This window comes from Amborella trichopoda, chromosome 10 (assembly GCF_054954075.1).
Source record: "Amborella trichopoda isolate Santa Cruz 75 chromosome 10, AtrichopodaSantaCruz75HAP2 v2.0, whole genome shotgun sequence".
Taxonomy (NCBI): domain Eukaryota; kingdom Viridiplantae; phylum Streptophyta; class Magnoliopsida; order Amborellales; family Amborellaceae; genus Amborella; species Amborella trichopoda.
In genome coordinates, this window is record NC_142345.1 from 17,015,408 (window position 1) to 17,040,986 (window position 25,579).

General features: G+C 40.6%; 1 protein-coding gene across 6 annotated transcripts in view; it reads left to right on the forward strand.

The window, feature by feature from the left end:
- The first annotated feature begins 787 nt into the window (after window positions 1-787).
- Window positions 788-25,579, forward strand: part of CCB4 (cofactor assembly of complex C) — a 67,389-nt gene continuing 42,597 nt past the window's right edge. For all 6 annotated transcript variants that reach the window (XR_002281748.2, XR_002281749.2, XM_020670167.2 and 3 more), the window contains exons 1-6: window positions 788-937; window positions 1,026-1,192; window positions 2,323-2,422; window positions 2,672-2,745; window positions 22,723-22,907; window positions 22,993-23,063. Coding sequence is in view for 4 of the 6 variants with exons in the window: in XM_020670167.2 (XP_020525826.2) it covers window positions 815-937; window positions 1,026-1,192; window positions 2,323-2,422; window positions 2,672-2,745; window positions 22,723-22,907; window positions 22,993-23,063 (720 nt within the window). In the remaining 2 variants the exon portion in view is untranslated. The remainder of the gene's footprint in view (window positions 938-1,025; window positions 1,193-2,322; window positions 2,423-2,671; window positions 2,746-22,722; window positions 22,908-22,992; window positions 23,064-25,579) is intronic.

The following is a 25,579-nucleotide window of genomic DNA, read 5'->3' on the forward strand; positions in this document are numbered from 1 at the left end:
ATCAAGTAAATTTCGGAAGTTTCTCCAAAGTCGAGAAATACTTAAATGGTTTTGGCCCAACCGGGCCCAAATTAGATATGGATACCAACAACGGGTGGTGATCAAGATGTCCCTTTGGGAGCAATTTTACTTTGGACTCTGAATTTGACAACACCCAATCTGCGTTGCCGAAGCATGAAGGTTATTAAAAACCATGAACTTCTCAAGTAACTTCTAATTTAGCGTTCGGTTATCATAAACCACAAACTCCTTAACTACCTTCTAATTTACAGTTCTTCAAGAACTTCCAACTTACATTTCATTAACTTACTTCCCATTATTAAACATACCCTTTAAGTCGCAGCCAGAAGAGGAGCAGGACTCTTAGAGAGATGAAATGATGGATTAATAGAAGAAAAGCATCAATTATCAACACGAGGGAGAGGGTACAAAGGTCAAAAAATTTAATGTTGACAACTTTTGACAGCTGGCCCATATAATAGGTTATAGGATTTTTCAATCGACAAAATCAAAGGTCTTAAGCTCAAATACAATCTTTAACGGTACGATCATTCCCTTAAAAAAAAATAAAAAAAATAAAAATTTAGCAGGACACTCGGGAAAATTTTTATGTTAAATTGAAACAAATATATCCAAAGCCTGTGGCCGTGGGGCGTGTCTCCAACAAAGTACGGGTTAAATTAAGATTAAAACACCATTATCGGCGGCCCTCTACTTCTGTCCCGCTCACTCGAGAAATTTGTAAATTAAGAACACACAATAAAGAGCTAGGGAGAGATGAAATCGTGAGTACCTACAAACTTTCTCAGTTCCAATGTCCGAATCAAATGCATTTCTCCTCCTCTCCCATTCCCTCCCATGCTCTGTAACCAAGCCACGACCACTCTTTCACCATCGCCCACTCTCGAGGACAATCAGAGCTTCTTCAGGATTACAGGTGAGAGAGAGGGTAGATGCGCAAGCTGTGCCATTTTTTCATCAGAAATCTCTTTGACCATTGATTTGCTTCTCTCTTCTGTGCAAAGGGTGGGTACAGAGGGCCAATACCAAACAAGGATTCAATTGCGGAGTGGGTTTACAGAAGTGATGATACTGTTCGGAGCGCTCCGATATATGTTGGTGGCATTTCTTTGTTGGCTGTGCTCCTCAATCGTGCTTTCTCCGGTGTTTCTCCGGTCGCTGATGCCAGCAGGTATGCCTGCCCTTCTCTTTCTCATGTGCTTTCTCAATTGGCCCCTTTCAGAATATCTCTGCTGTTATGCTATTTAAAGTGGCTGTTCTTGAGGCCCATTTGTTCTGATAAGCAGGAATTGAATTCTTTATTTGGCTCTGTCACGTTTTCGGTAATTTTCTTATCTAACCCCTCCACTTTTTCTCTAACAAATGGGCACCATGTTCTGCTGAGTGTTAGACCGACTAACTTGATTTTAGCAAAAGTCATATTGTTGGTTTCTTTTCACAGTGGTAGTTGTAAATGAAATTCTCAAAGCACACTAGCTTTTTTCGACTCTGATGATTGTCTGAATAATTACCAATATTCCCAAATTATGCAAAATGCATGTGAAGATGAGGAAACTTACCATGCTTCATCGATCAAATGAATACTTTGTCTGAATCAAATATGGAAGTGACAATATGCCTGTAGTGAGGATTGTGTCATGCCCAAGTGTGGGAAAAGCAGATAAAATGCTCACCATTTAACAATAATCCAGATAGATGATATTATTGAAGCAAACTAACTCTATTCAACTATGATGATTGTCTGAATAATTACCAATATACTGTAATAAATTTTTTTTTTGGAAGAAATACCGATATACTGTAAGTTGTGCAAAATGGATCTCAAGGTGGCCAAACATACCATGCTTCATCAATCAAATGAAGGCGTTGTCTGAATTAAAATGGAAGTGACGATGTGGCTGTAGTGAGGATTTTGTGTCATACCTAAGTATGTGAAAAACAGATAAAATAATTACCATTTAACCATAAGCCTGACTTGTTGATAACCCTGGAAGAGCTGGTGACTGATGTATGGTTGAAGTCTGTATTGATTGTAGTGCCTTTTTCTTTTTTAGTGAATGATTATGTGGACTCTTACGGAATGGTGTGGAGTTCTGTTTTATGGAGCCAAGATTTGAAAATTAAGGGTAGGGTGTCTTATACCATTTTAAATTATAGCATAATTTGATTTAAATTATAGATTTGATTCGTACTCCTCAGTCCACATACATGTACAGACATGTTACTTTGCCTCCAATTGCTTGGATATTCTGCCTATGGTGTTCTGTTTCAATATTGTGTCATAAATTTCTCATTTGGCAGTTCGCAATCAAGGACAGACATATTGACCCTTGGTTTAGCCGTAACGAACATTTTAGCTGGCCTGGTTTGGCTTTCTGTTAAGCCCAAAGTCACAGCTTCGGTGAGTTTACAACCTTGTATTTAGTTTTTTATTTATTTTTAAGACTCTCCAATGAGCCATGTGATTGTGAATAAAAAATTTCAATATACTTCATGACTTTCTATTACTTAATTGTGATTTTAGTCTTTGTTGATCACCTATGTTTGGGCCTTTACCTCCCATTAGCTCATTTCCTTTGCTTTATGATTAATCCATTCTTTATAGCCACTTTTGCGAGAAGGCTCTCATTTTTCTTGAATGCCATTTCAGGTAAGTCTTGATGGTGTAGAATGTAGAAGGGTTACAACAGATTTCCCAGCTGATGCAGTTGCAGAATTGCTATGGTATGTAACAGTTCCTCTAGCTTTTGCCTGGAGAGGCTAAAACATGTACAGATGTACTGCACTTTTTCTTGTTTCATGAGTTTATCATGTTTCTACTTTGAGTGCATAAAAGTGTGTGTACTTATTCCTGTTATTCTTTTTAAAAGTACTTCACTGGTTGTGAGTGATAACCTTAGAACTTGCTCTTGTAGGACTAGTAATTATTCTAGGTATGTTCCTGATAGTATATAGGCATTCCAAAAGTATTCATGGAGCTTAGGTTAGAAAGGACGATATACTATGAATATTGTTTTCATGGAATAGGATACATACACAATGCATTAACAAGCCGTCCTCATGAATGGAAAGTGAGCCTGCGATGTTGTTTCTTTGACACTTAAAAGCAGAAAAGTATCTCGTTTATGTTGTACATTTAAGAGGATGAATGGTTGATGGCTAGTATGTGTAACCCATATCGTACTTGTCTATGTTAATTTTCCGGTGTTAGGAAATCAATTAGATGTAAAATCAGGAAAAAGGAAAAAAAAGAAAAAGAAAAAGAAAAAGAAAAAGGAAAAGAAAAAGAAAATCAGGTATGTCTAGATGACAAAAACATATCCATTGGAACTGAGCACAGTTTGATCCTTGATTTTCCTTGAGGTTCAACCTAAAGGGTAATCTTTTAATTAGAGGTGTGTTTAGGGTATTTCATATTTGCATCGAAAGAGACCCTTTTTTAATTGTGAATAGAGGAATCTTGGTTTAATTTATTTTGGACCGCATTTAAAAGAACTCCACAGCTGTGAAATGTTGAAGCTTTTGCACAAAACATCCCTCATGATATGGTGTAATAATTGACATCTGGTCTGCATGAGGGAAATCAAGGGTTTGAACCTTGAAAAATTGTCCTTAAATTAAATCATTTCAATGTACCATTTTGGGATACAGGCACTTGCTTATGCCATTTAGGGGTTCCGGCACAATGCCTAAAGTTTGAATCTCACTGCTGACCCACGCAAGTAAAGAATATCTTGCACATACATATCTTTTTCCAATTTTTGTTTTGGAATGAAATTTTTGTGCATAGATCCTTGGATATAGACATGTTGTTGAAACCTGAGTCCTTACTTACCCAAAAACACCTGAGTTCTTTTTAGCCATATGTTTGCACATCAAGCATTCTTGATTATGGTTGCATTATATTTTTCTCTAGCCCAGTCCAGGGCTTGTGATTCCACAGCTGTGGAGTCTAAAGCATTGCTTTTGGATTTCAAGATATTGCTGATCGAGATGGGGGTGGCTCTTACTGTTGAGTTGGACTGCCTCAATGTGATTAGATGGGCCAGGAGGGAGGTGCCCATATCATGGCCATTAGTGACAATTTTTTATGAGGCTTTTGATAGTTGTAATTTGAGGGATGGTTTGTTTCCTAAGGGAAGTTAGTCAAGGCTCAGATGCATATGGATAATGTGGCCGTTTTTAGTTTTGATAGTTGGTCACTTAGTCGTTTCCTAGAGAGCTCCTTGACTGTATCACTTCTTTTTTGTTTTTTTATTTTTATTTTTTATTTAGGTTTGTTATTGACAAAATACATAAAAAAGAAAGTATTAGACATATGCTATCGCAATTAAGTGCAAAACACGTGTGCTTTATGTCATTTATGGTTTTCAACTTTCAAGTAATTCCATCTCTATCCTTTATTTTAGTTGGGTGATGAAGGCATTTTGGGTAACTGAGTTTGAATTGGTACTTTGTTTAAGCATCGCATTGTCCCATTTTGTTCGCTTAGCTTTGCTTTCGAGTGCAAAGCTTCACATTGCTTATATAGGAGTCCAACAACTATGATTGCTTTCTTCATGCTTTGCTTCGCATCGCTTCGCTATGGGCATATAATAAGAAGTTGCTTTTCCTTTTGCTTTAGATGTTTCTGGTCTTAATACTATTTAAGCAACAAAGCGAGATAGGCATGATTTTTTATTTAGTGAAAAGTTGGTTGTGAGTAATTGAGTATTTGAGTTGTTTGTGCTGAGGTTCTATCCCAATTTGCTCAGCCTTTGGGATGTTACTATGGGGAAGCAAGGGTTGTTCTTTAAAGGTTTTAAAGTAGTGTTTATATGAGTTAGGAACCTTGGCTTAAAAGTTGATGAAGGCACTTTTAAGTCTGAGTTAGGTTTCCTAGTTACTTTAGGAGTCCTACTTGGGTTAGGATTCCTAGTAGAATAGGAGTTCTAGGAGGTTTAGAAGTGTTTGCACACACTTTTCTGCACTTGGCGAACCTGCACCAAAAGGCCCATTTGTAACCAGAGGGCGGGTAAATAAAAAACGAAATGCACACCCAAATAGATGCATTCTGGGTCCAAGTTTTAAGAAGCTTCATTTTGTATGATGGAGGAACCAATGAATAACAACTACGGGTCTCGGAGTCAATTATGGCCACAATCCACTTTGGAGCTTATAACGAAGAGACATGATTAAAATGGTGAAGACGGATGCAAATCAGCCCCAAATCGAGCCACAACACAGTCCCTAATATGCCAAAGATATCCCTGAAGTTTCGGCTCAAGACGATGCCAGACGGGGAAGATTCAGTGGAAACAATGTCTGGATTACTATACACAGGCTGTTGAGCATTATAAAGATGCCAAAATTATAAAAGAGTCCCAGGAAATCGGCCTTCTACAGGCCTAGGACCCTCATATTTGAAACTAGAGGCCCTAAAAACCCATAACCTCAAAGTTTAGTTCCTCGATGTGAGGTCATTTGGCTCTGTTTACTGAAAGATTAGGTGTGTAGCATAGTGTAGAAAGAGTTAATTTTCGTAATGCACCAAGGGGGAAAAAGCTGCATAAACAGCACTTTTTTGCAATTTTCTAGCTTTGATTTCTCCCAAATTCTAGGGCAGGTTGACCCAGGGCTTGGATATATCTTTCTACACCATGTAAGCTTTCTGATAAGGTCCATATTGAGGGGTAATCTAGAGAGAAGTTGGTCATTTTCATGTCATGAAAATCTCATAAACTTTGACCTCTCACCTGTTGTCAGGCGATTTCTCTCAATCTGGTTAGGATCTGGCAATGGGGTTCGGTGCGTTGGAATCATAGCTCAATGAACTTTTCAATCGTGTCGATAGCTACAATCAAGGCATGGTTGCATCGAAAATCATAGACATGGCTGTTTTTGTAACTCTCATCGAATAAAAGGCTCATAACTGATCCTATAAGGGGAGTTTTGAGTGTTGGTTAAACCAAAATGTTCATAAGATCGGGGCTCATCACTTTCCGGTCATGAGGTTCAAGAATCTGGCAAAATCCCTCTGTACAATTCAGCACAAGTGTATGGAAAATGCGTTTTGCTAAATTTTGAGTTTAAGAATACAAAAAGGCCCCAAACTTCCCGATCCTTGGAGTTTTTGGGTAAAATTTGTTACAAAATGACCGTAGAAGCCTAATATTTAATTTTCTAGTGAATGATATCCCGTTTGGGCACCAAAACTGAAGAAATAAGACTTTCATGCCATAGGCATGGGATGGTAAGCTCTTGTGAGTGACTAGAGTGGAATTTTGTACATTGTGGACCCCAAGTTTTGTCATTTTTGGGGTCGGAAGACATTCAAAGTTTATTATCCACCCCTTTTTCCTCCACAAAGGTGATCACTGACCCATGTTCTAATCTTCATCTACAAAAGGGATTAAGCGCTTTATTTGTAAAGGTTGGAGTTCGTTTGTATGGTTTAGGGGGTAGAGAAATTCTAGAGAGAGAAAGAGCTCTCCTAGAGAGAGAAAACCCCAACCTAGCCTAGAGAGTGAAACTCCCAGAGAGAAAACCCTTGCTTTACCTCTAGGCTCCCCAAGTTCTAGAGAGAAAAACTCCATCCTTATCTCAATCCCCCAGCAAGGCACACCACAAATCAACCCAAAGCTAGCAAGAGAGGGAGCAGCGGGGCTTCTCTTGGCATCCAAAAAATGGGATAGTCCAAGAGGGTCCCAAAACGTCCTGATGAACCAACCAAAACTGTAAGCATTTTCTTTGCATAAATGAAATATTTATGTTTCTAATTTTCTTGTGTTTGCTTGCTTAAATTTGGAGTCAGCATTTATAAATAAATTGTCACCTGCATGCACACACAATAGTTCTCCCAAAATGTCCTACAAAATTCACAACAGCCAGGTTTTGTGGATATCAAAGTCTTTTAGTGCAAAAAGGATATGGGAATGGAAGGTCTAGATAAGGTAGGATTGAAGTGAAAGAGATGAAGAAGGTTTTGGCATGATTAGAGATACAATTGCAGTTGGTTTCAGAGGTTATTCCGTGGATTGAAGCTACTGAAAAATTGCAGGTCCAGCAAGTAACTGATGGATTACAAGGGAATAAGGTGAGCATAGTTTTAATTTAGGGTTGTGGGGCTTAGGGTTATAGGTGGTGGATATGGGAAGGAGGTGGGTTATGTTATTCGGGTTTTGGAAGGGTCGATTTAGTGGGGTCGAAATATTGTGCCAAATTTGGTTGAGGTGACTTTTGAAAAGGGAATTGCCACATAAGAGGGAAAGAAAAAGGCTCTATCTTATTGAGGAGACTATCCCAATCTTAAGATAGAATTGTAGAATCACTTTCTACTGAAGATAGAATTGTAGAATTACGTCTCCAAAGATGACCTTGCTCAACCAAATGAAAGAACATAATTTTATTCTTAGTAACTTTGAATGAATTGGCCATAGGCCTATATGTTTATTTATAAAGAGTTCCAAGTTTTGTTTCACTTATACTTGGATTCTTGAAAGCATACGAAACTAACTCCTAAGAACTCTAACCCTATTATCTCAGGTTTCTAATCCAACTAAGGTTGGAACCTTACTTTCTAGAAACCCAATAACTTAAGGAAATTAAAGTTGCATCCAATTACAATAGAGACTCAATAATGAAAAGAAAGAAACCCAACAATCAAAAGAAAAGTAATTTCGTCATTTGAAGCTAGCAGCATCCAAATCACGAAAAACCTATTGTGATGAGATATTGATCTCAAAACGATCTTTTATGTAACCTTTGGATCACCGTGAACTACAGCCTTGTGAATGTTATACCTTCGAGAAGAAGTTTGCATCACTTTCTACTTTTAAATCAAGTATAGAAGAGGTCCTCAAGTTCTCTTAAAGGGGCTTTATTGTTTGAGAGTTAAATTCGTGGACAATAGGAAATATGCCTTACTTTAGTCAAGTTAAGGATTTATCATCTAATTTCGGCTTTTGGAAGAGTGTTGCTTAATTTTATTAAAATGCGGCCATATAATGTATTATGGAGTGCATCGCTCGAGGCCGCATATGCGAAAAAAATGTGATGTGCCTGCATATGTAGCGCATTGTCAGCATATGGTGGCATAGCACATCATGAGCCATGCTCTTGCAAGGAAAATAACCCACAAGCATTGGGAAGATTCTTTGTTTTTTCCGCATCCAAAAAGGTGGGAGAAGGGTTTTGAGGGGGTATATGTGCTCCCCTACATTAAAACCATTTAACTTGGTTCCAAGGTGGTTAAATAGCAAAGAGAAGTATATGTGGAGGGGGGTGCGGAGGAGGCTGACTTAGAGTAGGCTGAGGAAGAAAATACGTAGAGGGGAATGATGATAGTGATGATGATGCCTCTACATCCTCGGCTTTGGATGTGGAGATGCACATGCACATGAAGAATTATCATATAAATTGTGCGATTGAGAGTTGAGACTCGAGAGCTGATCATCTTTTCAAAATTTTGATCGTGCCTTTATGGAGTTTAATCTTTAAACTTTGGAATTTAAGATGTTTATATGAATTTTGAAATGGATTTGTCGTGTTCGGTTGTGTTCCTGGGAATGGGAACTGGTTCGGGTCCAGTGAACCATGGATTGCTGGAAGGTCCTTATAGTTGAGATCATCGTCTGTATGATCCTATATCAAAGGAGCTCAATCGTTATCATATGGAATCTCGATTTTGTGAAATAGGAATTGCAAAAGTGAGTTATAAGGGATCTCAAATGATGTTTTGCTTCACATTACCTTTGGACACAAACTTGAATCAATGCATATGAATCAGTGCGGAATAGAGAAAGCATCATATGCACTCTCACACTTGAGAACAATTGTTCAAACCTGCTAGAAATGAGGATCACAATATAGGTATCTATGTTCCATCCAAGATCTCTAGTTGGAATCACGAGATTGAAGTTCTAGACCGGGTCCGTGACCTTGCCTATAAGGTTCCAGCAACTATGGTTTTAACTAATGATATTTTACATCAGATGAAATATATTTCTTTCTTTTTCATGTTAATTATCGTAGACATTTAAAAAATTAAAGATTAGAAGTTGGAACAACAAACTCTTTTACTCTTTTTCAGGCTATTGAGGGACTCAGAGTAATCGACAACTAAAATATTAGAAATAGTGAACAAATTTAAATATCTATTATCACATAATTCACATCTACATTTTTTCTATGCATTATTATTTTTTATATTTTTATTTGTTTAATTGGAGGTGTTTCCCCCCCATCGGTATTTCATTGAGCCGCATCACCACTTCGAACCCTCGACTACATTGGGTTCGCATCAAACATTTTAAAACTCTACTGCTTATACAAAGATCAAGTGTGTTGAATTCGTCCTAATGGGCTCCTCATAAAACATGATATTTGATTAAAAAATAGATCAACTAGCCTCGTGGTATCTTTCTTTGAATATGCTTCACAATGTCATTCCTTTATCAGCTTTTGTGCACTCACAACGAAGCATCTATGGGGAAAAAAGAAGAGGGGTAGAAATTAGCAGAAAATAAGTGAAATGTTCAAGTAGAAGATTAGTGGAAATGAAATTGGTGGGAAGTCTAATCAACCTATAGATGGGTATCCATGTTGGGATTGCTGTGGACTTGAAGACCTCACCCTCTCCACTAACTCAAAGTTGTGTTAATGGAGACGTTATGAAAACAGGGGTATATGAGGGACACTAAGAACACCTAAGAAGTCCTATATGGCCAGAGGGGCTCAAATGAGATGCTGGCAAGCTTGATAGGTTTTCTGCTAGAAGCAATAATGCACCCCTCGGTAAGATGGATGTAGGCCCCACTTGGAAGGTTGGTAGTTGTATAAGATGGATGTAGGCTACGGGCCCTGACCACTAAGGAAGGTGCCTTGATACATGGGCAGCTCCTAGGTAGGTGGTGGTGGGTGCATCTCTTTGAAGTATATATGTATCATCATCATATTCATCATAGCCTTTCTCAATTACTTGGGGTTGACTACACGAATCCTGGTTCGCCATTCTGCTCTATTAAAAGCCATATCCTCAGGAGGTCATAAACTCCATATGTTTTCGAACTACTTCCAACCACGTCCTCTTGCCCCCCCCCTTGCCCTTTTCAGTCCTTCTACTTGAACTAACTCGCATCTCCTAATAGATATTGTACTTGGTCGGTGCCACACGTGGCCAGTCCACCTAAGTGTACTCTCTCTCATCTTATTACCTATTGGTACCACACTTAAATTCTCCTAAAGGGATTCATTTTGAATTCTATCCCTTCTTGTCTTGCCATTCATCCATCTCAACATCCTCATCTCGTTACACTCATTCTATGGGTATATTGCTTTTTGTCTTCCCAACATTCCACCCCGTAGAGCAAAGCTGGTCTCACAGCTGTTCTATAGATCTTGCCCTTTTGCTTTATTGGTATGCAACGATTACATAAAATTTCAGTTGCACATTTGCACTTCGCCCACCCAGCTCTAATTTTGTGTGCGACATCTTCCTCAATCTCCCTATTTTCTTGGATTATCGACCCAAGATATCGAAAGTGTGGTCTTTTTGTACTTCCTGACCGTCAATCTTAACTGCATCCTCATCTCTACTCCTATTATTACTAAACTTGTATTTCATATACTCTATCTTAGTCCGGTTAATTTTAAAATCTTTGGATTCTAGAGCATCGCTTTAAAGTTCTAACTTGTGTTGACGCTATTTTGTTTCTCATCGATCAAAACTATGTCATCTGCGAACAACATGCACTACTGTACCTCATCCAGTAGGTGCCTTGTTAAGTCGTCCATAGCTAACACAGAGGTACGGGCTCAATGCTGACCCTTGATGTAGATCTAATGTCACTAAAAACTTATTCGTCTCTCCACTAGTTGTTCGTACACTAGTTAGCGCTCTATCGTACAGATCTCTCACCAAGCCAATCTAGTGTCTGGAGACTTCTTTCTTTTCCAACTCCCACCAAATCAAATCTCGAGGTACTCTTTCATGAGCTTTCTCTAGATCAATAAAGACCATGTGGATGTTTTTTCCCTTCGCTCTAAACTTCTAAATTAGTTGCCTAAGTAGGAAAATAGCTTCAGTTGTTGATCTACCTACCATAAAACCAAATTGGTTTTCAGATACACTTGTTTTCATGCCTTAGTTCTTGCTCAATCACTATCTCCCAGAGCTTCATGGTATGGCTCATAAGCTTGATCCTTCGATAGTTCGCACAATTCTGTATGTTTTCTTTGTTCTTGTAAATAGCGACCATAATATTTTTCCTCCATTCGTCTGGCATTTTCTTTGTTCTCAACACCTTGTTGGACACTTTCATCAGTCAGTCAATGCCAATCTCCCCCATGCACTTTCAAACACTATTTGGTCCTAAAGCCTTTCCTATCTTCATCATTTTCAAAGCTTTTTGTACAGCATCATGGATATATTGGTATTGGACTTCTTCCACGTGAACCAGTGTGTAGTGACGATTCATTATGAGATGAAAGCTATAGAGTACATGGCATGGAAATTCTCGCAAAAGGTTATGTTCATCATAGGATGTTGACCTAGGCATGTGTTATAAGAGCATACCTTAATCAACAATTCTGCAGTGACTGCCTGCTTTTCCCTGGTTGTACATACTCGAGCATTCCTCTGTACTCAACCTTAAGTTTTTTAGAGTGAAACTAGTTACGATATACCAATCATCGGTCCCCACCTTTGATGGGAGAGCCATGGGTTTGTTGGATTTGGTACAGCTTCGTATAGATTTAAGTGGACAACATTATCATGGAGAGCACAACTTAACTATGAACATTGTAGGGTCCTATGCATGCGTTGTTATTCATGAGAAATTAATTTATAGAAGTTTTTTCTTCCTCAGTTAGAACTTTGAAGGAGATTCTGTTTAAATCGATTAAAAAAGAATCTGATTTTTCTGAAGCCCAACTCTTTTCAAGAGAGACTATCCTAAAATTACTTAGAGGGCGTATAACTTAATTAAGAAAAGCGTTTATGAGAGGAGGTGTATTAACAGCGCTAAAGAGGGTTGACCTTGTCAAGCCTAGTTAAATTGGAGATCAGACACCAACTCCAGAGAGCTCCCCATGCATAGGTATTTGCTAATATTTTGTGAAGACAAGAGTGTCCATTCTAAAGGTTTTATGTATGGCATATGAATTCAAGTATTATGGGCTGATGTTACATGACACACGAGGAGGTGTGGAAATTGGATTAGTGGCTCCATTTTTATTTGAAAAAACAGTATACATAATAACTGTTGAGGCTCTAAGCCCTTAAGACTCTCAAATTGTGGATATTTATTGAATTATTCCACAGGATGAGGATGGTTTCTATCTAGATCCAGTGGACGCTCTCCGTGAGGCTCACTAAATGTAAATAGATGCAACCTCTAATAATCTTGTGTTGGATAAAGTGTATTCTCCGACAAGATAGAGGGAGAGGAAGCAGAGAAGGGCACACCCCAAGAATAAGGGGCTAGCATACGTCAAGCAAAGGGCACAATTCTAGCATGGCACTCCTTAGGAAAAAGCCCGTCCACAGCTTGACACACCCCAATTATAGAGTCTTGTGCCAGAGATTGAGAATTTGGGAGTTTTGATGGTTTTGGTGTGATGGATTATTGTGGCTGCAATTTTAAATTTGCTCCATAGACCTCTTCCGTTTGGCTGGGGAATAGAAGAGATTTAGTGCCTTTGGAGAAGTCTTTGGGTACTTACAAAAAAAATCTAAAAATAAATAGCGTGAAATTTTGTATGTTAAACATGTTTTTTGCCAAAGAGGGCTGAATTGCTTGAGCAATTCAGCCAAAGTGGGCTGGCAGAATCTGCCCGAAGCAGGGAATTGGGCTGAAGCACGACATGCTTCGCTTTGGAGGCCACTTTACTTGAGTTTGGGGGTCGAAGAATCCGTTGTATTCTACCTCTTTAGAAAAAATAAAGTGAATCTAACAAGAATTGATGGCTGTGCTATTGGGCTAGAATCTGATTAGGAGTTACTCTGTGGTGGCCACCGATGAGGCCAGATTGAGTTTTGACTATTCCTCCCTTTATCTTCATTGTTATCTATATTTTTTTTGATAACTGTTAACAATTGTATTGATTTAAGAGGATAGATACCAGAGAAGAAGGTTCATCCAAGAGTACCTTAAAGCCGGTACTTCTGGTAAAAAAGAATAGGTCATCGGACCCTATAAAAAATGGGGTTATAAATTATCCCCTTACACTATAATAAGAAAATTTACAAGAGAGAAACCAAAAAGGAACGAACGAGTAGAACAAAAAGGGACCTCGTCTGAGAGGAGATCGAGTAAAGTGCGTGCTTCGTGCTCGACCCAAAAAGAGCTGCGGAAGTGCCTATTCATTTGCATGGGCCATGGCTCCGTCCTTCGCTAGCTGATCGGCGAGCCCATTCGACGTCCTCGAGATATGCGCCTATATGATTGGCGTATCCTTGCAAAGATCCTCAATCTCATAAAAAATAGGCACTAGATACCAAGGGGGGGATGTAGTCCTGGAAGCCCAAGAGATAATGTTTCTAGTGTCTCCCTCCACTAGGAGAGACCGTCCCCAAGACAGATCAAAACATTGCATGCCTCTAAGTAGAGCCATAGATTCGGCAAACTGTGAATCTTGGGTGCCGACATATTCGGAGTAGGAGAAGATAACGTTTCGAAGGTGGTCTCTAAAAACACCTCTTGCCCCTGCGTGGCCTGGGTTGCTTAATTTGATTGCTCCTTGGGGAGGAGGTTTCCATGCAGATTTAACTTTGTTTTTCTTCGGATTGTGAAGTAGAATATGCTCCCAATTCGAGAGGAAGGAGTCCCTAGGGATACCGTTGAGCCAGATGGTTTGACGCCCAAAAGGTTACTAAGGATGTAACCTTAAAGAAGAGCGAAGGGCCAGGATAAGACTATCCCTGAAAAATTCGGGCGTTCCTTTCTTTCCAAATGGTCCAAATTGTTGCTGCCACTGTTGCTTTCCATAGGATTCTGCCTGCCTTCAGCCAGTGCGCGGCCAAGCTCAAAGCGAAGAGGTTTTTAACAGTTGGAGGTAATACCCACTGCACCCCGAACAGTTGTAGAAGTAGACTCCATAAACTATGGGCCACGTTACAATACAGGAACAGATGGTTATTAGATTCCTCTTGGCACAAGCACATGATACACCTATTAGGAATAGGGACTCCTTTCCTTTGTAGGTGATCCACAGTGAGAACCTTGCTTGAACTTGCGATCCAATTGAAAGTTTGGACCTTTGGAGGCGCAATAGTCTGCCACACTAGAGAAAGAATCGAGGTTGGGAGAGGGAAAGTTGGGGGTTGGGTGAGCTCTTTACAGAACGAAGCCACCTTAAAATCCCCTGAGGGAGCAAGGGACCACACCAACTTGTCCCTTCTCTGAATAGGGATAAAGGTTTTGTAAAGCAGTGACAAGAGTGAGAGGAATTGATTGGATTCCCCCTTTGAAAGGTTTCTTCTAAAAGAGGGATGCCATCGTCTTCTTCCTCTTCCAATCTAAACTCATCCTCAACAGTAGCCTCTCTATTCACCGCGATTGAGAACAGAGATGGATAGTATTCCCTTAAAGGGGTATGACCTATCCACAGGTCGGTCCAGAATCGCACTCTAGTACCTAATCTTGGGCAAAATCTAATGTTTTCCTGAAATGCTCAAGTGTGGCCGTTAAGGACCTCCACACCCTTGAAGCGTTAGACCAAGGTTTGGTCTCTGGGATTCAAGAATGTACTGGAATTTTGTACTTGTTCCTAGTACCTGAGCTCAAAGGGATTCAGACTGGGTGGCCAAACGTCACCACCATTTCCACAAGAGGGCGAGGTTATGTTTTCTCAAGTTTCTAATGCCCAGTCCCCCCTGGTTGTCCCAGGAGATAAGATGAAACTTAGTTTTATCTGCTTGTCCCGACCAAAGGAAGTTCCTCATGAGTTGATCAAGTCGATTAACCACCGAGGCTGAAATTTGATAGAGTGACATCATATAAACTGGTGCATTGGTTAGGGTGGCTTTGATAAGAGTGGTTCTACTTGCTTGTGATAAGTATCTCCCTTTCCAACCAGCCAACCTTCTGTCACCAGTGTCTCTTTTTAGGTTTTCCGAGGCCTAGAGGGAGGCCCAAGTATGAAGTTGGGAAGTTCTCCACTCTACATTCCCACGCTGGAATGAGGTCTCTGATAAGGTTGGTAGTGATGGCAACACCCATCATTTTTTATTTCACCATATTTACTTTGAAACCAGTAGCCATTTGAAAACATTTGAGGTAAATTCTGAGGTTTTCTACCTCGGAGTGGGAGGCATCGAGGAAAACTAAGGTGTCATCTGCATATTGCAGATGTGACACTGTGGGCCCTCTTCTTGAGGAGGTAAAGCCGGAGAGAAGGCTAGCTTGGTAAAGCCGAGCTAGGGATTGGCTAAAGACCTCAGCTGAGATAGCGAAAAGGAAAGGGGACAGAGGGTCCCCTTATCGCATGCCTCTCGAAGACTGGAAATACCCTTTGGGAGTACCGCTGATAACGATTGAGAAGCAGGGGTGAGAGAAGCACCCCCTCATCCATTTTCGCCACCGGTCTCAAAAGCCCATACGAGCCATTGTCTCATTCAGAACTGATCAGTTAACATGGTTGTAGGCCTTTTCCCTGTCAATTTTGAAAATGAGAGCTGGTTTTTTGGCTAGGTGTCTTGAGTGAATGCATTCGTTATCTATCAAAGCCCCAACAAAGATTTGTCTCCTTTTAATAAAAGCCGACTGTGAGGGGGAGATGACTGATGAAAGAACCTGTTGGAGTGTAGAGGCCAGAACCTTAGAGAGAATTTTATAAGTAGAGTTGAGCAAACTTATGGGACCGAAGTCCTTAAGTTTCTCAGCCTCCTCGACCTTAGGAACCAGAGCAATTAACATAGCATTGATGGATTTGTTGAGAATACCCCGCTGAAAAAACTCAGTGAAGAAACTTAAGAAATCCAAGCGAAAAGTTTCCGAAAAGGTCTAAAAAGGGCCGACAGGAAACCCATCAGGCCCAGGAGCTTTGTCTTAGCTAGGTCATCCAAAGCTTTAAGAATTTCCTCTTCGAGAAAAGGACATTCTAACCAGATTGCCAGTTTTTCCGAAAGAGTCGAGAAATCTAAGTCAGTCATGAATGGTCTAGGTCCGGGAGAAGCAGTGTAAAGGTTCTGGAGGAAGTTGATGATTGTTGATTTGATCTATGCAGGCTGTTCTAGATAACAACTGTTTACCCTGATGGTTGAGATCGTATTGTCTCTCCTACGACAATTAGCAATCCTGTGGAAGAACCGGGTATTGTGGTCTCCAGTTTTTAGCCAGTTGACCCTTGACCTCTGATACCAATAAATCTCTTTTTTTTTTCAGAATGGAGAGATAATTAAGTTTTGTTTGGGTTCTGAGATCAGCTTCAGAAGAGGACAGGGGACGGGATTCTTCGAGGCTATGCAGTTTTGGAACGGTCTTAAGGAGGTTTGACTTGATAAGAGAAAAGTTCCCCGAAACAGTCGATCTCCAGGATTTAAGAGAGGCTCTAAGTAATTTAATTTTCGATTGAAGTCTGAATCCTGCTTTATCGTTGACCTGGGTAGAGAAGGAATTCCACCAGGTAGGTATCAGAGAGGAAAGGGACTTCTCTTCCATCCAAGCCAATTCAAATCTAAAAGGTTTAGGGTCCCTGTTAACTTCTAAGGTAGATAAGAGGATGGGACAATGGTCAGAGACAGGTTTAAGAAGGGCCACAGAGTGAGAACCTGGGACTGTTCTTCCCAATCAATGGAAACAGAAACCTATCCAGTTTGGAGAGTGAAGGTTGAGAGGAGTGACTGAACCAGGTAAATCTGTTGCCTTGGAGAGGGATATCTAGCAGGTTGTTCTTGGTTATAAAGTCAGAAAACTCTACCATGCCCTGAAAGATTTGGGAGGTGGAGTTTCGTTCGTGGGACCACCGTGTGATATTAAAATCTCCAGCCAGGCACCAGATAGGATGAGGGAGAGAAACAACAAAGTCCAACTCGGACCACAACTGCGGTCTACAGGCAGAATAACAAGGTCTGTAAATGGCCGAGAATTTCCATTCCAGGCCATCAGAGACTTTGGACAGTAGAAGGGTGACAGAGAAATCCCCGACATGCGATGATTTAAGGGTATGCTCGGTAGGTACACAAATAACCCAGATTCCCTTGAAGCACCTTCCACAAGTAGAGCTACCCACTGGCTAGGTCGCCTACCCCAAACCGGATGAACTTGGAGTAGGGAGGGCTCTGGGCTCTTTGTTTCAGTGATGGCTAGGATTGAAGGACAATTTTTGGAGGATAGGTCCTTGATGGCCTTCCTTTTCGAAGGATGACCCACGCCTCAACGATCGGTCTTGTGGGGGAGGATGGGACCCTTCAATATAGGAGGGACCCTGGTTAGCTAAGGAAGAAAAGAGGTTCAAAAGCTCCTACTTTCCTTTGAAACCCACCGCCATGCAGCTCTGGGGGTCAGCTAGCATGAAACTGTGTGTTGGACCTTCAGGGCCGTCATACTGGAAACCCATCACACGGTACAAGTCCTTCATTCTTTCCAAGTCTCAGTCTGGCCCATACCCTCGTGGGTGGAAGCCATCAGGGGTGGGAGAGAGGGGTGTTGTGGGTGCATCTATTGGGATGAAGAGCCCATCACCATTGACCCCCCCGTTAACTGTCGAAAACAAGGGAGGGTGAGGTGAAGGTAGGAGAGGGACCGGAGACAGATGGGGGGTGGCTGACTGCGGAAGAGACCCAAAAGGGAAGGGAAGCCAAGAGAAGGGGGAAAGGGGCGAGAGAGGAGAGGGATCAGGGGGGGTGAGAAGGGCAGGGGGAGCAAGAAAGCTAGGAAATGGGAAATCGACACGGAGTGGTAAGAAAGGCAAAAGGGCCCAAGACATTGATGGGAGGAGTGCACCCTTTGACCGCTAACAACATGGGGAACAAAACTCGGGGAGCAATAGAAGTTCAGAGAGGGATGAGTAAGCTCTAGGTCCCAGTTGGAGGGGAGAGGAATTCATCAAGGACAAGAGGAGAGAGGGGGTAGGGTCACAAAGCAGAGGCAGAGGAGGGAGGGGGGAGGAGTTGGTATGGGGAGGAACGCAGGTGAAAAGGGGAGGAACGCCGGCAGACTAAGAAGGTAACAGGAGGGAGGAAAAACCTGAGGGGGTAGAGAAACGAGAAAAGGCCGAAAGGAGAGATGAAGGCGTTCGGCCGCCACCTTGGGGGAGCCACGCGACACTCCAAAGAAGAGAGGGTGAAAGATTGGGAGACTCGAGGCCAGAGATGGCAGCTTGCAGCGGCAACGAAGGTAGAGAAGAGACAGAGTGCTCAAAAGTTGAGGGAACGGGAAGGGCAGGCGAAACAGGCACTGAATAGAGGAGGGCGCCATATGGCAGTACGGCAGGCACACCTCTGGAACAGTAGTAGGCGGCGTGGCGGTCTCCAAAGTAGATGAGGCAAAAGGCACTGAAGAGATAGAAAGGCGGGAACCACAAGAATCCGAATGGGTAGCTATTGTGTGTGAAAGGTAGGAGAAGACGAAGAGGCGGTGGATGAGGGTGGGCTGGGTACAACAGATAGGCCCGGCACAAATGGCAAAAGAGGAGAGAGAGACTGCACTGCCGGGCATAGATCAATGTTGAGAAAAACATGATCATGACCCGACACCAAGGGGTTAGGTGAAGCGAACTATGGGGAAAGGGAGAGATCAATGGCGAGGGCCGTAACCACGTCACTAGAGAGGACGGGGTACAATAGTGAAGTAGGTTAAGAAAGGACGATGGGGGCAGGAGAGGGTGACAAGTGGAGAGCGGCGGGAGGAAGGGGTAAGTAGGCTGGAGGTGGTTGTTGTACTTTGAGAGGCGGTGGAGGGGACCGAAAAGAGGGGGAATGCAGCGCCAATAGAGAAGAGTCAGGAGATGTCGGTGGGCTGGAGGAAGCCACAGTCGACACGTGGCTAGAAGTAGCAGGAGGGGGCACGCGTAAGGCGAGAGAGGGTGGTGGACATGCATAGAAGGTGGAGGGAAATTTGAAAAAGATGAGCCCAGGTTCGAGGAAGCGCCCGAGAAGGGCAGAGTCACACACCAGATCTCCTTACCGGGTCAACGGTTGAAGGAAGGGGAAGCTTCAGTAGCCAGGGCAAGCGAGGCCAGCTCTGGGCACGATTGGGCGAGAGGGGGTGGCGGGGACACAAGAAGGGGGGGCTTGGAGTTGGGGTGGCGACCTTTGACTAAGGCCAGATCATGAGTCCGTCATCACATCCTGTACATACCTGCTTTCTTAGCGACCAGGGTTCAGGGAACAGGCTGGGCTATCGAAGCAACAACTGGGGCCTCATTATGAAGGAAATGAGGGGAAGGGGAGGAAGCCGGTGACCAAGAGATCGAAATGGGGTAGTAAAGGTTACCAACCTCAAGCCACAGAACTTTGGGAAGGAAGCTGGGGTCAACAATTCCACCAGAACTCGTATTGAACCCAGGGGGAGGGATTCAATCGACATCCAGTGAATCGAGATGAGAGACCCGCACCCGGAAGCAAGACACCGGAAAGTATCAGGGGACCACGCATGAAGAGGGATGTGGTTAAAGATAAGCCACACCCTTTGTTTCTTGAAAGACCCTTCGAAAGGTGACCAGGCTCGAAGAAAGCACCGTGCTTTGTGGAAGGAGAAAGAGTTGGTACCCTGAAGCGCGAGTAGAGCACTTTTTGAGGAGGGGAAAGAGAAAAGGATGTCACCACTGGAGATGCGTCTACAATTGAGGTTAGGCTCCCCCCAGTGTTTCTACGCGGCCTTTTCAATGCCTCTGATATCTTGGCGAGTAGGACGGCAACTTCCTGTTAACGACGCTAGAAGCTTAGGCTTAGTCTTCTCCCCTTCTTCAAGAGGGATAAAGACGAAAAAGGGGAGGAAGGGAGATCTGTCTGCCAGACTAGGTAACTTGGGCGGATGCTGGGGGAGGTCCAGGGGGGGGGAGACCAGCTTAGGAGAGACTGCGACTTGAGAGTAAGAAGCCCTGGAATGAGAGGAGGGGGTAGGGAGAGGTGGAGCTGCCGCTGACCTGGGTGGAGGAGTAGGGGATTTGGCGTAAAGGTCATAGATATCATTCCAGCAGCGAGGAAGGTGAGGGAGAGGGAGATGACACTGAGGAGGGAGATGAGGGAGATGACGGAGAGGGAGAGTCATACTAATACCTTCTAACATTATCTATTGCTTTGTAGGTTTACATGATGACCCGAGGGTTTCAAACTTCGCTTTCTGGAATAAAAATTTTACTTTATTTTGTGCATATAGTTTATTCAATCCAAAGCTCAAGCCAAGATTTCAGTTGTATTTTCTGTGTGATGGAATGCTGAGAATTATACATTGTGTTGCAAAATATGAAGCAACATTCTTGTTTTTGATAAGAAAAAATGAAGCAACATAATTTTAGAAGATATAAATTTTGTTGTGAGATTGATAAAAGCATTGGAGGTGGGGGAGAACTTTGGCCTGAATGATGTGTCCTTCACAATGGCACTAAAGTGGCCTTTTTCACATAGAAGTTGATGCATTGGGCTTTTATTCATGTTTGATTAGGTGGCGTCATGTTCAAATACAAAGGGCATATCGACTTTACAATGGTTCTTTGAATTCAACATGTTCTGGTAATCTGAATTTAATTCTTCATGCACAACGAATAAAAATTTGCCTGCTGGGGCGCCTAGGCGTCCCAATGGGTAATCTGAACTGAATGGGGCTTAGGCAGGGGAAATTTACTAGGGTGCTCTCTCTTAGATGCTCCCATGATACACTTGGATGAGGGCTGAAAAAAGACAACCAAACAAAAAAAAAAAGGGAAAAAAAAAGAAATGGGGGGAAAAGGGGGTATCTTAGCCCCCCCCAAAATCTTTTTGTGCTCCTTTTCTTCTTGAAAAACAATCATAAAAGCAATATTTTGAGTTTTTTTAAGATTGAAAAAATTTCAAATGCTTCAATTTCAAGAAATCGAACAATATTCATTCTGAAACTTTTTGGAACTTGAGGTAGTTGCCAAAGAGGTCACCGTTTCGAGCAGGTTTTGAGAGATTTGTGTATTTCATTCCTTAGCCAACCCCAAATAGTTGGGAAAAGGCTATGATGATGAGTATATTTCATTTCTTCGTCTAGTGATTGATGATATTTATGCACATCGGGTTTTGCTTTGCGTTTTTTTCTTTTCTTTCAATTTTGTTATTGTTTGTGTTTTTTTTGGCCTTTGTATTATTGGCCCTTATTGAAGTGTGGGTTTATTTTGAGTTTTTTGACATTTTATTAAGATTGGGTAACTCGATTCCAAAAGGATATCAACAAAAGCATGCTAGGTTTTTGTTCTACTTTGTCAGGTTTTTGTCATTTAATTTTTAATTTCAAAGTCTTGTATGTCTACACACTCAATGGGGGATTTATTACCCATTGAGTGTCTGGGAATAACAATGTCTGGGAATAACAAATGAATGTGCTACACACTCAATGGGGTATTTATTACCCAACAAAACCCCCAATATCATCTTCAGCCTAGAACCCCCTTTATGTGCAGGCCGCCTGCATGGAATCCTGGCTACCTAGGCCAGACGAGTCCACCTTCTTGAGCACCGATTATGTGGTCACATGATGCTAGTAATGGCATTTTACTTGTGGTAACTAGTTATAGAAAAATTGTCTTATTGGTAAGGTTGTCTGATAGCTGTGAAATAAGTTTAAAGGGTTGTTATATAGTTGAGGATGTTTTTGCAGCTCTTGGGACTTCGAGCTTTTAAAATTGGACATTTGGCCAGCTTATTTAAAAATGCATTGATTGCAAAGAAGGTGGTTGTAAAGGAGTGTATAAATATTTGCACTGCTATTATGAATTGGGGTAGATTCTGTGGGATTTGTGTTATGATTGACTTGATATATTTTAGGACAGGGCCCTTTGCACAAAGTTAGGCCTAAAGAAAAGCAACAAGCAGTTGATGCATAAAGAAAATGAGGTAAGCCATAGCACATCAAATATGAACATAGGAATTGTTACATGAATTATCAGTGAATAATTCATAAAATAATTCCTCAATTATATTAGCCATTGGTACATCAAAAATGTGAGAGCTACTTGTTTACAAGGAGTAGAGCATGTAGAAAATGACTGAAAGGGTTAATAGGTACTGGGCTGGAATCTAGGATGTTGGCAATTGCAACCTCACATCCTGAGTTTGAATCCCACCACTAACCCAGCCAAAGTAAAAGATGAAAGTGCCTTTACCATTACATAGGCATATGAACGCATGATTCTATTTTCTTACCGTGGCGATTTCTAAATCTTGTGTTGTTTTTTCCTATTTTATGCTGTTTTGAAGTGTTATTGGGATTTTCTTCCAAAATCATATTTTGGTTTCTTACATGTAGCTTTAAACATGTGAAAGTTGTGCCTGGATATATGATAAATTATGCTTGTAGAAACTTTTAATTTTATGTTCCATTCGTACTTGATGATGAAATTCAATAATATTTTCAAAGTTCCGATCTCTCACATGCAAAAAGATTGTCTGGTGTATAGGCTATATTTCAAGTTCAATAATATTTTCAAAGTTCCCATTTCCCACATGCAAAAGGATTGTCTGGTGTATTGGCTATATTACTTCTACAGTATAGTACAGATACTCTATAATAGCTATAACATCTCTTTGCTAATTAGCAGGGTTTGGGATTCTCTAGAAGATGTGACATGTTGCAAGTCATTAGTAATTGTTTATGAAAACAAATGTCTTCTTCAAATTGGTGTTGCAGCAAAATCTTCTGCAAGTGATGCTAATGCAGTATTTGTGGATCCTTCAAGATTAATTAGTGGTTCACTTTATCAGGGTGTTAAGAAATCTGGAAAACGTAAGTTTTTTGAACTATTTATTGTTTGTATCTTCAATCATAGAAAGTAACCTGGAAAAACGTAATATTTAGCTGTTCTTTTCAGAATCCTACTTGGCAAACCTTTCTCTTTATCCTGGGAGGTATGATCTACCATTTTTCCCGCCAAATACCCAGGTATGCTTTGTTTTTTGATGAAGGTGTGCACTATTATTTTAAAATGGTGCAGGAGTTTATTTCATATTTCTGATCTCTCTTCTCTTTCGGTACTTCTTTTAGAAATATCAGTATAGAATTTAAGGAACTCTATTATTTGGTTAGTTAACTCCTTCATTTATTTTTGTCCCTTCATACATTTAAATCCTAGTTGTGATATAGTTCTTCCTCATATTTCATAATTTTAGTCCCTTTATTTTGATGCTGTATTAAAGTGCTGATACAGTTTAGCACACATCATGGGTCATGCACATGATACATAACTTCACCTTAGGGTGAATTGTAATTCAAACAACTTGGAACTCCATGTATTGACAATTGAAAAGTAAGGGCTTGAATCTTTCATAGGGAAAATAAAGGCCTCTTCTCTTTCGGTACTTCTTTTAGAAATATCAGTATAGAATTTAAGGAGCTCTATTATTTGGTTAGTTAACTCCTCCATTTATTTTTGTCCCTTCATACATTTAATCCTTCTTGTGATATAGTTCTTCCTCATATTTCATAATTTTAGTCCATTTATTTTGATGCTGTATTAAAGTGCTGACAGAGTTTAGCACACATCATGGGTCATGCACATGATACATAACTTCACCTTAGGGTGAATTGTAATTTGAACAACTTGGAACTCCATGTATTGACAATTGAAAATTAGGGGCTTGAATCTTTTATAGGGAAAATAAAGGCCTATATGGTAATCGAGATAGGTTCTTAATGAAATTTATATTCACAAAGTTGAGCAAATGTGATAAAATGCATTGACAATCCTGGAAACTGCAGTCATTACATAATCCTCACATGTGTCATGTCTGACACTACCCACTAGATATATAATATAATGAAAATATTTTATTACTCCTATCGGATCATAGTATCCGTTTGCTCCCTCTAGGAAAACTCTGTGGGTCTTTTTTTAAATTTGTTTTTTGGTATCGTACTTATTTATTAAGGGTGTATGTATAAGTATCACTAAAAGATGATGGATACTTTTGTATCTTTATAAAATAAAATTGAAATTTTTACTAAACGACGAGGGTATTGCACAAACAATGTTCTAGGACACTAACGGACTATCATTTTTTCTTTTGTGAAAATTTCAAATTTACCATAATGATTAAGTTATGTAATAAAATAATTTTTAGACAAAAAGCAATCACTTTTTGTTATCTATGTTTTGGACCTAAGTGTCCTAATTATAACAATTTTGTCCTTATAACATTTTTTAAATAAAATATAAGTTGAGAGGTGTCTAACGGTAGGTGAACCTTATAGCTACTCTCTCCTCTCTTCTCTTTCTTCTTTTCGCTCTTCTCTCTTTCTTTTCCTCTTCTTTTCCCTTTCTTTCTCTAGTTTCGACACTTTTTACTGTTCATGGTACTGTTCATGACACTATTCACGTATATTATTGACACTATATTCTTTGACATGATATTAGAACAAGTTCTAAACTGATTCTTTGGTCTTCCCCTTTCTTTCCCTCTTTTTAGTCATAAAAATCTAGTTGTGGTGTTCAGTGCTGCTATGTGTGTGATTTCTCTCTCGAAATCAAGATCTATAGAGTGATCATGATTAAAAAAAAAATTAAGAGCCTAATTTGCATGTTCGATGCTACTGTGTGTGTGATTTCTCTCCTGAGATCAAGATCTACAGAGAGATTGTGGTCTAGTTTCAAGTTGCTGCTAGCCCATGTGAACCTTTTGAATTGGCTTCATCCTATTGGATGATGAGAAGATATTTTGAAATTTACATGAGGGGCACACCCCTCTCTCGTTATTCTTTATTTAATTTCCAATGTTCACAAGGACACTTTTGGAATGTTTAATTAGCATATGCGAAATTTATTTCAAACTTGGGACAATTTGGTAAAATGACCTAATTTAGGGTTTTTAATGAGTGATAAGGGTGTCAAGTCTCATCCTTTGATCTTGATGGATAGATACTGAGTGGCTAGGATTATAGCCCTTTCATGTATCATGGATGATGAGCATTAAGGGTCTTTATCAATTCACTTAAAATGTCACACCTGAATTGGCCTATTGCCTCCATGGTCTCATTTCTAAACCCACCGCATAACATATGTTGTGAGAGATACAGAGACTAGAGAGAGGCTTCATGCCCACATTTTTCTTACTGCCTTTTTCCCTCTTATGATAAACAATCACATGGCCATTAAAGCTCTTCCCCATGGTAGCTAAGCTACTTGGTGCTTTACACTTGAGGTAACTTCCATAGCTCTAATTCTTTCATTTCTAGATTCTTTTGTTCATGTTTTCCTTGCTGTAAATCTCACTTTACAGTAGCCTTTTCATTTATATGTGCTTGAGAACTCATGATTTCTAAGCCCCTTGTGAAACTATGCATATATGCCATGCTATATGCATAATCTAGTTTACTACTTTGCTCCTAGATATAATTTTCTTCATCTTTTTCATTCCTGATTTTTCTAAGAATTCTCAAAGAGTTTTTGGCCATATCAGCAA